At 49.2% G+C, this 13,236-nt stretch overlaps 2 protein-coding genes across 4 annotated transcripts in view; both read left to right on the top strand.

Moving 5' to 3' along the window:
• NET1 (neuroepithelial cell transforming 1) overlaps window positions 1-5,274 on the top strand; it is a 52,009-nt gene extending 46,735 nt beyond the window's left edge. For all 3 annotated transcript variants that reach the window (XM_015284280.3, XM_015284331.4, NM_001030648.2), the window contains 6 exons: window positions 407-503; window positions 618-694; window positions 1,203-1,460; window positions 1,711-1,881; window positions 2,956-3,142; window positions 3,481-5,274. In XM_015284280.3, coding sequence (XP_015139766.1) covers window positions 407-503; window positions 618-694; window positions 1,203-1,460; window positions 1,711-1,881; window positions 2,956-3,142; window positions 3,481-3,881 — 1,191 coding nt within the window. In that variant the 3' untranslated portion in view covers window positions 3,882-5,274. The remainder of the gene's footprint in view (window positions 1-406; window positions 504-617; window positions 695-1,202; window positions 1,461-1,710; window positions 1,882-2,955; window positions 3,143-3,480) is intronic.
• Window positions 5,275-8,169: 2,895 nt separating this feature from the next.
• Window positions 8,170-9,194, top strand: CALML3 (calmodulin like 3). The gene is made up of 2 exons (NM_001081697.2): window positions 8,170-8,723; window positions 8,913-9,194. Exon 1 carries the CDS (start codon window positions 8,254-8,256, stop codon window positions 8,701-8,703), a length of 450 nt encoding a protein of 149 aa, NP_001075166.2. The 5' UTR covers window positions 8,170-8,253; the 3' UTR covers window positions 8,704-8,723; window positions 8,913-9,194.
• The last annotated feature ends 4,042 nt before the right edge of the window (window positions 9,195-13,236 follow it).

Raw genomic sequence — 13,236 nt, 5'->3', positions numbered from 1 at the left:
GCAGTCAGCAATCATACTGTAAATAAAGAAGTTTACTTACACCTGCAAACATTACACGTCACCTTTGTCACGTCCAGCATCCACCTTTTGAAAACTCTCCTGAAAAGCTGAAGTGAGCAGTGCTAACAGTGCTGGTTTGATTGCAACAAGCTCATCCAAAAACAGATGGAGCTTTTCAGTCCTAGGTACAACGAGGGGAACTCCTCCTGTTGAGACAGGAAAGCCCATTTCATTTGTAGGCCTTGATACCTCTATACAGAGCTGTATCTTGCACTGATCCAAGTCACTGTTCCAACCATCTCCACCTCAGATCTGTCCTGCACTCCCTACACCTCCCAGTATTAATATTGTCAGCCTCTGGGCTTCCAAGATCTGGATGTATTTTAATACTGACTTTCTTTGACAGGCTTATCATGATCCTATGCTGAAACTCTCTATCATGTCTGAGGAGGAACTCACCCACATATTTGGGGACTTGGATTCTTACATTCCTCTGCATGAAGGTAAGAGCTAAGCCAACATGACGTATTGACTAAGAGTTATGCTCTATACTTTCTCACATCAGAACAGTTAGCTGGGGCATTGTGGCAACTTCTGCTTTTGTGTTTCAATTCCAGATTTGTTGGCAAGTTTAGGAGAAGCAACAAAACCAGATGGAACGGTGGAGCAGATCGGGCCCATCCTTGTAAAGTGGGTGAGTACATAACTCTCAGGCACCAGGCTGAAAGTGATTGTGAGATTAAAGAACATTTAAAGCTAGAGGCTGAAAAGCTTGCAGGCTTTTGTGGCCAGGAGTGAAAGATTGAAACGGAAATCCTGACTGCACTGAAAACAATGGGACTCTGTCAGCTCTAATGGGCCACTATTTCATCTGAGAGACTTGCACTAGTGTGGCTACAATTACTTAGTGATTTATGTTAGAAATATCTCTATCTTCTGGGCTGTTTACAGCTGATGTGATTTCATTAGTGGTAACAGTGGTAAACATCTGAACTTCAAAGGCACTGTGTGCAGGATGCCCTGTTCTCCTCACAAAAGAGTAGCTACGCATACAAGATGCTCTGTTAGCATTTTTACTGGGCCAAGTATGAAAAGCCTGGGAAGCACTATGGGAAGTAGAACTCCCTGAGTTGGACGCGTTAATGTGATTCACTTTTGCTGTGCAGAATTAGACTCCTGAACATGGTTGTGTTCTCCTGCAGTTACCACGACTCCATGCCTACAAAGGTTACTGCAGCAATCAGCTGGCAGCCAAAGCACTGCTGGATCAGAAGAAACAGGACCGAAGGGTGCAGGACTTCCTGCAGCGCTGCCTCGAGTCTCCTTTCAGCCGCAAGTTGGACCTCTGGAGCTTCTTGGACATCCCTCGAAGTCGGCTGGTCAAATACCCACTGCTCCTAAAGGAGATCCTGAGGCACACTCCCAAAGACCATCCTGATATTCAGATTCTGGAAGAAGCCGTAAGTAATAGTGATTGTGTGATTGTGGTTCTGATACAGCCGTGGCATCTGGGAGAAAAAAGAAAGCTTTCTTAAACCTTCAGCGGTTTCATGGAGTGGTTTAAACCTGTGGCTGTGACCCCTTCTGAAAGCAAAGGGGCAATCAATCTACATATATTCCATCATGGGGATTTTTTTCTAGTAGCGCTTAAATGGAAGATATTCAAGTGTAAGTCCTTATTTAATCATTTTTAAATGCTTTGTTTTATAGATATCTATAATCCAAGGAGTTCTCTCTGACATCAACTTAAAGAAGGGAGAGTCGGAGTGCCAATATTACATCGACAAACTGGAGTATCTGGATGAGAAGCAGAAGGACCCGAGGATTGAGGGAAGCAAAGCTTTACTGTGCCATGGGGAGCTGAAGAACAAAAACGGGCATGTAAGTCCCTTCAGTTCATCGTAATTAATAATCAATTTTGAAAACTTTCCCTTAGAAACTGTCTGTCATAACATGGCCAGGAGCACTTATCTTCTTAGTTTAGGCAATTAGCTACATTTTCAAAAGCAGAAGAGAAAGGACCTGATGGCAGAGTGCGTTTCAGGGTGTAAGGGAAAGTTTCCTGCTGACAGTTTGACAATTGGCCTTCAGGAGCTGGAAAATAATTAGCACAAAATTGCTGTAGAAAGTATGCTCCGTGCCCCAGCACTCCATCAGAAGGGATTTCCTGCCAGCTGTTTACTTTCAGGTGCTCTGACATTCCCCATTGTGAGCGCTGGCCACGGTTCTTCCAAACAAAAGCGTTCCTGCAAAAGCCTGTTTGGCTTTGAGATGAACTGCCAAGAGTTCATCTCCCACTGCAGCAGCCCTGAAAGACCCTGCTGTACTCAAGGGTTTGCTGCCTTTTGTCCTGACTTAGCCTCAGTTTAAACATGAAATCTTTTTCTGTTTTCTTTCATTTTTTTGTGGTTGATTGGTTTGTTTAATTCACTCATTACGCTACAGGAGACGTAAAGTTCTTTACAGAGAAAGTGGTGAGGTGCTGGAACAGCTGCCCAGGGAGGTTGTAGATGCCCCATCCATCCCTGGAGGTGTTCAAGTCCAGGTTGGATGGGACCCTGGGCAGCCTGGTCTGGTATTGAATATGGAGGTTGGTGGCCCTGCCTGCAGCAGGGGGGTTGGAACTTCATGACCCTTCCAACCCAAACCATTCTATGATTCTGGGATTCTATGAAGCATTTTACACCGACAGGAAAGGTATTGCTTCTAATCACTCTATCCATGCCATCTGCACATTGTAATCCAATTTAAGGGCCATAAGACAATAAATCTGTTTATTTAAGTCCTGTGTATGCCATCACTGTCAGAGCCCTACGTGACTGCAACAGAAAACTATCCGAAAGTTAACATGGGTGAAACTTGAGATAATGTGGCCTTGAATTCCAGAGGATGTGTAATCACTTGGCACGTAGAGTACAGTGCTTTCCTCATACTCAAACAAGGTTTCCCTTTCAGAAACTCTACGTCTTCCTCTTCCAAGACATCCTGGTTCTGACCCGGCCGGTCACTCGCAACGAGCGTCAGTCCTACCAAGTGTACAGGCAGCCCATCCCTGTGCAGGAACTGCTCCTGGAAGACCTGCAGGATGGAGATGTGAAAATGGGAGGCTCCTTCCGAGGAGCGTTCGGCAATTCAGATAAAGGTACAAACCAACGCAACCCATCCGTGTGGGGATTGTTTGAGGACAAGAGGGTACGTCCGGGCATGGATCCCTATGGGATCCACCATAGTGATGTCACTGCTGAGCTCTGCAGTGTTGTATCTGGAGGCCATAAACTTTTATATGGCGCCTTGCAGTCGGTGCTAAGATTAGAAAATATTCAGCGTATCAGTGCTGGGGTTTTTTGGAGGGGGGGAATGTTGGTGAGATGTTGAACGCTTTCCCTGAAGCAAAACAGGGCAGATTGGGTCGCTTGTCTAATAATGGAATCTGAATACCGAGCTCGGAACTGATCTGCTTTTTCCTATGTTTACCTTCAGCTAAAAATATCTTCCGAGTTCGTTTCCAAGACCCCTCCCCAGGCCAGTCCCACACGCTGCAGGCCAACGATATCTTCCACAAGCAGCAGTGGGTGAACTGCATCCGTACCGCCATTGCTCCCTTCCAGCGGACCGCTGCTGCCGCAGAGCTGAAGGAGCTGCCGGAGCTCAGCGAGGAGTCAGAAGAGAACAACCCCTCCGTGCCCAACGTCAGAGCCCAGAGGAGGCAGTCTGCCATGTCGGGCATCACTGAGATGGAGCTCGATGAGAGCACAGCCGAGTGCAGCTCCATCCTGGACTCAGAGGAAGCCAAGGGCACGAAAACACACAGAACACTCTCTGGGCACAGGAAAACGAGGGAGAAGCAGCTCAGCAGCAAGCGGAAAGAAACACTGGTGTAGGGAGGAGCCCAGTGCCATCCTGGTGGAACTGTTTATTTATAAATAGCGTGTACATTTTTCTTGTCATGTGAGCACGATTGGATTTGCTCTACTGAACAGAAGTGTCTTTTTTTTTTTTTTATGTTGTAATGGCAGCTACTGGTATACAGTTAACACTGTTGAACTGGAGTCTGTTTTTACAAAAGGGACCACTCTGAGCCCACTCTTTACAATGTCAGTCAGCATTTTGACCACTTCACAGCAGATTTTTGAAGAACACCTTTTTGGTTTGGGAAAGATTTCCACGTGTGGTGGTTGAGGCTTCTAAAGCAGAAGTTTGTGCCATCACCTTGAGCCTGGCAGAGTCCCTCCTTGCAGTCAGATCAGTGCTGCAAGTGCACTCCAAAGCTGAAATCACCGTTTTCTTTCTGTCTTTTGCAGTGTGTGGTTATCACCACCCATCCCATGTAAAACAGACCCCAGGTTCAACAGGTTCTCAACTTACCTACTGGAATCTTCCATTTTAGAGTGTCCATTTGTACATTCCTCATTTTCACTCATGTAACCTGCCACGTATTTAATTTTTTTTATATATATATATATATATTAGTTGTTTTGTTTCGGGTTGGTTTGGGGGTTTTTTTGTTTCGTTTTCTTTGGTTTTCTTTTTTACTTTTGTATTGTCGTTGTCATCTTTTAGTCTTTCAGACTTGGCATTTCCTTTCGAGTACTCGATCCTTCTTGTTCAGAGATGTACAAATTGCTTCTCACGTCACTCACAGAACTGGGTTGTATGGGGCGTAGGAAGGTTTTAGGCACGTTGCAAAGGGTTTGGGGAGGGAAGAAGAGCAGCTAGAAGTAATAGAGGGAGCAAGAGTAGCTTTATTGTTCTGTTGTCTTTTGCAAATGAAACGCCTCTCACTGCCCGTGGGAGGCAGGGTTGGAGGCGACCAAGAGGATACTGCATGTGGTAGAAAGCATAGAGAAAAGAAAGCATAGAGAAAAGAAAGCAGCTGAAGCTGATGAGTTCAGGACAGAAGAGGTAGCGACTGTATATAGCTGTATAACGGCGGCACTGCCATGTTCTACAGTGATCCAAAGATTCCCGTGAGATGCCAGCTTGGAACCTGCGCTGCAAAGTGCTGTAGGAAACAAAGTGCTGACAGTTCTGATCAAAGCCAAAACGTTGTTTCTGCAGCATGGCTGAAGGTGACAGGGTGAGGACGGCAATCCCACAACACCATCCACCATGGCACCAACCCGGGAGCCGTAACTCGCAGGTGAAGTTCTGCCTGTTGGCTGTCGGTCGTGTTGGAAATGGGAAGAGGGTGCACACAGACACAAACCCGCACGGTTCTCTGTTAATGTCTTTGTACAGTTTCAAGTGCCAAGTACAATTAAATTCCTGACGGCCTCCTGCTTGTCTGTGTGAGTTGCTACCTGGGTGGGACGCGATAATGCCACCGGGGCTATAAGGCTGAGCTCATACAGAAGAGATAAGCTTACAGCTGCACTTCTCCTGCCCCCAGCCTCTCCAGCACATGCTGGACCCCGAATTCACAAGAAAGCTGTGCTGTGTCATGATCCTCTCCCTTTTTTCCTTGGAAAATAGGAGCGAATGGTTTATGGCCCAGCATGTGGCCCGACACTGCCCTCCGTGTGCGACGGGTGGGTGCTGTAAAACAGGGCACAGCTCTGTGACTCACTGCAGAGCCTGCAGAGCTTGCTGTACTTTCTAGGGTAGAAGGAAGCAGTGGTGATAATTGCTCCCTCCCCAAACACTGCGGGCTGACCATGTATGGCAGTGTATGGGCACAGCTCCATGGGTCTCCCAGGGCTGCGTGCCAGAGGGCAGCGTTTGCGCACCATTTTTGCCCACTGAATTTAAGTTGTGAGCTGGAAGGGGCTCAGCCCTCCCTGCATTTAGGAGCAAGGCGATGTGGAAAAAAAGGCTCTTTTTGCAGAAAAGAATAAGACATCACGAGCTGCGGGTGCGCATGGCTCATCCTCAAAGGAGAGGAAATCCTGCATTGAGCCTGCTGAGCCTCCTGCGCATCAGAACATCAGTCTGGTCTTCATGCAGGCAGCAGACAGCCAACCAGCCAAGAACTTCATTTCCCCCGACCGTGTCCCAGTGGTTCCTCTCCTCAATGGCATTGAACCCACGCACTCCAGGGCTGGATGTGCAGACTGCACTAGACTAAACACGGGCATTCCTGGCTGCCCTGGGATCCCAGCCACTCCTTGCCTTGCTGCCAAGGGACGTGAGGACGCAGCAGTGGGATACACCCCAGGGCAGAGGGGGACCTGGAACAGCACCGCATCCCCAAACCACACCATACCCCCAGAGACCCTTTCCAAAACCCTATTTTGCACCTTGCACCCCAACGTAATCCCTCCTGGGCTTTGTTCCTCCCTATCCCCCAGGGGTGGGACTGGCCCCAGCGCGCCCAGGCTCATGCAGGGGCCCCATGGAGGTTCTCTGCCAGAGCAGTTTCGCTCTCCACCTCCAACTTTCTCTTTTTTCCACAAATTCTTCAGCCTCCCCTTCCCTCCGCCTCGTCTGCAAATGCAAACCCAGACGTTGCCGCACACATCTGTGCTTGCACTACAAGCCACGCCGGCTCAGGGTAATCCGTCTGGGTGCTTTTAACCACTCATTTTGAGGCTTGTTTTTTTTTTTTTTTTTTTGCTGTTTCATGGGTCAGCCAGACGTCGGGAGGAGAGAACGCCTGGAAAATGCTTCATGAGGCTTTAAGTTGAGCCACTCGCACCCACCGGCCTCGTCTCCCTCCTCCATCAAAGCGTCGACCCCTCGAGCCCCGGTTGGACGCAACCCAGGGAAACCAGAGCTGCTTTCCTGTCCTCCCAGATGCAATAAACAGGACCCGGCCATAAACCACAGGGTTTTATGGGCCAGAAGGCAGTTTGACGAGGTTAATTACCCCGTCGGACTAATGAGGGCGCAGTTAAGCATGGTCAACATCAAGGGCTGACCTTCTCCCAGTAGCTGTGGTCAATGGGAAGGCAATGGGTGATAGAGATGGGGAGGCTGTCTGATGGTGTTTGCTTCTCCCAGCCACCTCCACCAACCTCCCTCCTCTTCCCATCCTCCCAGGGGCTCTTTCACAAGTTTTGATTCATCCTGGAGCAGAACAGCAAGAGAATGCAGGTAGATGGAAAATCAGGGAGCAGCTCATTGCACAAGAGGAGCTCCCAAGGGCTCCCCTCCCCGAAACACACCGTGCCTCTCGCCAGACAGGTTTCCAGCATGGCTCAGCCCATTCCTCCCAGCAACGCCTGAGTGTGCCAAGAGGTTTTTCCAGATGAGGTTTTTCTTGGGTTCTCTCCTCCCCATCTCTGTCCCACGTGGAGAATGCAATTCCCATTCTATCTCATGGTTTGCTTCTGTTTCGTGGCATTCCATCCAAATCTCATAGCTTTACGTCCTCGCTGGAGTAAAACGGGGAAAAATGGTGGTGTTTTCTTGTAGACAAGAAAGTCAGATTGTATTCTGCTGTAGAGTTTGGTCATCTGGTCCTATTAGTACCTCGGCCCAGCTGGTGAAGGTCACTTGGCCGTTATGGGGACATGGGAAGAAGAGGGTGATGGATGGATGGATGGATGGATGGATGGATGGATGGATGGATGGATGGATGGATGAAAAAATGGATGGATGGATGGATGGATGGATGGATGAAAAAATGGATGGATGGATGGATGGATGGATGGATGGATGGATGGATGGATGGATGGAAAAAATGGATGGATGGATAGATGGATGGATGGATGGAAAAAACGGATGGATGGAAAAAATGGATGGATGGACGGATGCATGGATGGATGGTTGGGCAACTGGGTGGACGTATGAGTGAATGGTCAGAAGAATGAATGGGTGGATGGTTGATTAGTTGACTGGATGGACAGATGAACATGGACAAGTGGGCAAAGAAGCACATAATCATGTGCTCCTGAACCCCTTGTCATCATGTGCTTCTCAACTCCCTGATGTAAAAGATGAGCACAACTTGACAGGGTGATTAACCCTCCCTCAGCCCAGGATTAACCCCTGACTAACCAAGGCATGAGCCTCATGACAAAACTCACCTGATGTACAGCCACGTCAGCTCCCTGGGGCCATGCAGCTGTGCTCGGGAAGCCCAGACAAGGTGTCATGGCTGACTCAGGTTCCCGTCAGCAAGGAGCACAAGGAGTACATCACAGCTGGGCTCTGCCTGGACCTGCACGAGCAAGGAGCAGGAAACCTCCTGCATGTCCCAGCTCCTCCTCCTCCAGGAGCAGGAGAACAGGAAGGAGGAGGCCCCATCCACACCTCCCCGCCAACGCTGCGTGCTGGGGCAAAGCCGTGTGCGAGCGGGGAGCGTGGGACGCCATGGCCGAGCGGCTGTCGGAGGAGCAGATCGCTGAATTCAAGGAGGCTTTTTCCCTTTTTGACCGCGACGGCGATGGCTGCATCACCACGAAGGAGCTGGGCACTGTCATGCGCTCACTGGGGCAGAACCCCACCGAGGCGGAGCTGCAGGACATGGTGGGAGAGGTGGACGCGGACGGCAGCGGCACCATTGATTTCCCCGAGTTCCTCTCGCTGATGGCGAGGAAGATGAGGGATTCAGACAGCGAGGAGGAGATCCGTGAAGCTTTCCGTGTCTTCGACAAGGACGGTAATGGTTACATCAGCGCGGCGGAGCTGCGGCACGTCATGACCAACCTGGGCGAGAAGCTGACGGACGAGGAGGTGGATGAGATGATCAAGGAGGCAGATTGCAACAATGACGGGCAGGTCAACTACGAGGAGTTTGTGAGGATGATGACGGAGAAGTGACCTTCATTCCCAGCCCACAGGTAACTCATGCCCGACCCCACGTGCTTTGAAAGCCCCGGGCCAAGGGGTCTGTCCTACCGAATGCAATGGCACCTCGAATGTCTCATTCGCCACCCCTGGCCACCTCTTGCATTGCTGCTGATGGTGGTGGTTGGAAAAAACAGTGTTTAAGGTGCTTTTTAAAATTGTTTCCTTTGTTTTTTCCATAGGGAAAACAGAGACCACGGCTGTCCCCCAGACCCTCCATCCCCTACTGCCTTCTCTCTGCCATCCTGGGGTGAAAAATGATCTTTTATCCCAACTGGAGCATCGCCAACCTACGTCTGTGTTGGATGCAGGACAGGGTCATGACAGCTTGGGATGACGACAGACAGTGGGGGGAGGACCCTCCTGCTTCCACCCTCAAGATGTGCCTCTTGTGTTCATAGAGGTGATAGTGGTCATTGCTCATCCATGAGAAATGTGCTGAGTCCAATAAAATGTCCCCCTGTGTCTACCAGTGCTTCCTTCTGCTTCACTTTGGGACCACTACTAAGAAACCCCCGCAAAAAAGACACTGCCCCGATGGGGTGACAGGGCTGGGGATGGGAACAGAATCACCTCCGTCCCTCTTCTCCACATTTTTTTTCACCCCAAAAGATGGAAAAATACTCCCCAGGGCTGCTCAACACTCAGTTCCTGGGTTGTGACCATCCCCATCCCAAAATCCTATCCCTTTTGGAATCTGTTGGCTGCACCTATGCTCTGGCTTCTCCCAAAGGAAGGGCACTGAGGGCTCTTTTATCTCCCTTCCCATCCCAAGAGGAGGGTTGGTAGATCCCTGTCTCAAACAAGGCAGGACAGAATTATCATAATCCACCCCACAATGCTGCCTTGACTCAGTTTCCCCACAAAGCAGGTGAAACCCCATTGCAGCAACCCTCCTGCCCTGGGGCTGGGAGGATTTCCTTTCTCTGCATGCAGGATTTGGAAAGAGAATTAATTGCAATGGGTCTTATCGATGCTCCACCACTACCAAGCAAGCAGAGCAGTGGTGTGAGCACAACGAAACCATTCCGAGTGGGAAACAGCAGTTCTGGGGGTGTACAACCAACATAAGGATCTCAACTTTTTGGCAATCCCAAATGTTTTCCCAGTGTTGGGAAAAGCAGACAGGAACCTGCATGCTGGGAGGGCTATGTCAGTGCTGAGCACACCCACGCTCACCCCACCCCAACCCAACAGCACCAACGTTGGTGCTTTCACCACGTGCTCCCCTCTTGCTCACACACACAAGAAGCAGAAAGCATTAAAAGAGACAAAAATCAACCCCTCCAAAAAAAAGGAGAAACCAATCCAACACCATCGAGATAAGCCAAGGGGTCACACCAGGCTGTGGTATCCAAGTGCCTAAAATTAGACCTTTCCGAAAATGTGATTATTTATGAATGCTTCAGAGGCAAAATCGTGCGCTGTATTTTTAGGGCTGACCTTTTCTCCTTCTATTCTGGGGTTGTTTAATTACTGGCGCGTTTTCACACTGATCATCCCGAGCTGTTTTTCTTAATGATAGCCTTTAACGGGCGGATGGACCACAGCCAGGAACGTTGGCCCTGCATTCTCATCATCAATTTTCATCCAGTGGAAAATGCCCAGTTTGCCCATTTCTCCCCTAATTTGGCTCGTGGGAGCACAGTGAGGTTTCCAGGTTTCCACTACCACCACTAAGGATCACTCGGGGACAGTGGAGTGGGACTTGGGGGGTCACTAGGAATGGTTCTTGGGAGATCTAGGTGAGACCCGGAGGATCCTTTGGGATAGGATCTGGTAAACTCTTTAACATGGAACCTGGATGGGGACCACTTCGGGTAGGACACTGGAATCACGTGGTGTGGTTCCTTGGTGGGGAGGATCCCTTGGGATAAGACCTCGGGGATGATCTAAGAGGGGATCTGATGGGATCATCCGGGATGTGACAGGAGGAGGCCCAGCTGATCACCTGGAGTGGTACAGTTGGGATGGGACCTGGGGTATCCTCCAGGATGGGGCTTATGGGATTGCTTAAGATAGGATCTGGGGGTTCGTATGGGGTGGCAAATGGGGGATCACTTGCAATGGAGCTTGAGGGATCATCTGGGGTAAGACCCAGGGGTTCATCTAAGATGGGTCATGGGAATCACCTACAATGGGGGACCCCATGGAATAGAACCCAGAGGATCCACTGGAACAGGACATGGGGAACTGGGGGACTTCATTCCTGCCCTGACATGAGCTGAGAGTCATCTCTTCCCCAAAAATCCCATAGGGACCCCCTGCAATGGTGAAGGGCTTAAAGCCCAACACCCCTCTTCACTCTGTGTCCGTGTTTTCCTGCATCCCACAGTCTGTGTGGCACTGGACAGTTTATCTCTAAAATGTTGCTTTGGGGGATATTTTTTTCCCTCTAAAATTATGGGATTTAGGACATCATTTTTTTTTTCTAACATTACGGGGTTTAGGAGATTTTTTTTTTCTCAAAAATGATGTTTTTAGGAGATAAGCAACCCCAAAGCCTCCCAGCATCTTTAACCAAGGGGGTGGGAGTTGGGAGGTGCTTCAGTTCTGATGGTGCTGTATCAGACCCCAATTCTCCCCAGTTATTTATGTTATCAATAGAGGGATTTAGATAACATTTCAGCCACGGGGCTGTAAAATCACATCAAGTAAATGATGAGGAACAACACTGCAGCTCCATCTCCAGCGCAGGAAGGGATGGGGAACTGTGCTGAGCACTTCCAAAGGACATGAAATAAAGGAGGATGTAGAAGAATGAGGCTGCAGAAAAAGGGAGGTTGTAGAAAACAGGAGTGCTAAAAAGTGGGGGAAAGTCCTTTTTTGCAGCTCCAAGCTGGCAGGGAGGGGGATGCCCACAGGAGTTGGGTTGAGTTCATAGAATAGAGTCATAAAATCACCAAGACTGCAAAAGACCTCCGAGATTATCCAGTCCAACCATCCACCCATCGCCAATATTTCCACACTAAAACACATCCCTGATGATCTTTAATGTCCCTTCCAACCTAAGCCAAGTGTTATCCTTATGGGACAAGAAGATGGGACAAATTGGGGCAGGAAAGAGAATGTGGGACCTGAAGAGGGGACAAGAAGTTTCACCACTTCAAGGGATGTCATCCATGTTTGGCACCAAGGGAATATGCTGGGATTTGGCTTTATCAGCCAAAAAAAGTAGCTCTGTGCAAAAAACCCTACAAGAGTTAATGGAGTTGGGGAAGTGGCCACTACTGGAGCTGCTCCAGGCTCCATCCCTGCACCGTTGGGGCATTTAATGGGAAATAAATTATACTGTGAGCTCAACCACCACCACTCCATGTAGGGAGCTCTCCAGAACAGGGGAATTTGGGGCTTTTTCCATCTTTTCTTTGCCTGGGATCAGGAGGGCCCTTCCATCCTCTCCTTGCCCATTACATGAGGGCCATCCAGGCTTGCACAGCTTTCACTCATTTCCCATTTTTCTCCTCCCAAACACTTCTGTAAGGCCTTTGACGTGGCGCTGTACCACATCCTTATTTCCAAATGGGAGAGATGTGGGTCTGAAGGGTGGATAAAGAGCTGGTTGGATGGTTGTAGCCAAAGGGCTGTGGTCAATGGCTCCATGCCCAGGTGGAGCTGGTGATGAGTGGTGTCCCCCAGGGGTCCATTTTGGGACCGTTGCTCTTCAACGTCTTTATCAATGACACAGATGGTGGGATCGTGTGACCCTCCTTCCAACCCAAGCCATTCTGTGACCCAACGTTACCGTCACGACATTGTTAGAAGACATTTTAATGGCTGTGCAGGAAACCTCAGCTCATGCCTATGGGACAGGCGCCATCTTCTTGCAGGCAGCTGCAAAATCACTTTTTCCCTTTACACAGCAGAGGGAGGTGATGAATTGGGTGTGAGAAAGCTCAGGTAAACACTCGAGATCTTCAGTATTCTGACGTGTTTGTTGTTTTTTTTTTTTTTAATGAAGAGGTAGAGGGCATATTTCATGCCCGTGCTTGCTTACAGCATGATGCAATGAGTGCCTCGTCCAAAGGACACTGAGGGCTTTGTTTGCTGCTGCTGAGATCAGGGCTTTGAATGTGCAAAGTTGTGCAAAGTGCCCTGAAGACGTTTAAATAAAAAAAATGAAGAAAGTGTGTTTGTGCTCTTCCATTCCCCACCCATGGACTCTATGATCTACAACAGTCCCATTCAACTTGGAATATTCTGTGATTCTATGACTCTTTAAGCTGAGAATCAACAAAGTTTGCCCTGCAACTCTGCGCACACTTCCTTCATTCATGCAGGGGGAGGAAGAAGAATCCCCTCCACCTCTTCCAGGCAAAGCAACGGTTGTGTGTGCAGTACAAGGAATTAATTCTTTGGAGCCATAAGGTTTTCTTCCAAGGCACCAGCTTGAGTCACACCTTGTTTTTGCTGGATCAGCTTCACAAAGTTGGTGGGAAGCTGTTACGGTCGAGTTCCCCGCTGGAGAGCCAGCAGCAAGCGAAGCAAGGCTGAGTGTCGAGAACA

The sequence above is a fragment of the Gallus gallus genome, chromosome 1, assembly GCF_016699485.2.
Source record: "Gallus gallus isolate bGalGal1 chromosome 1, bGalGal1.mat.broiler.GRCg7b, whole genome shotgun sequence".
In the NCBI taxonomy this organism is placed as follows: domain Eukaryota; kingdom Metazoa; phylum Chordata; class Aves; order Galliformes; family Phasianidae; genus Gallus; species Gallus gallus.
The sequence above is the reverse complement of the archived record's forward strand: the minus strand, read 5'-3'. Positions and strand labels throughout refer to the sequence as shown.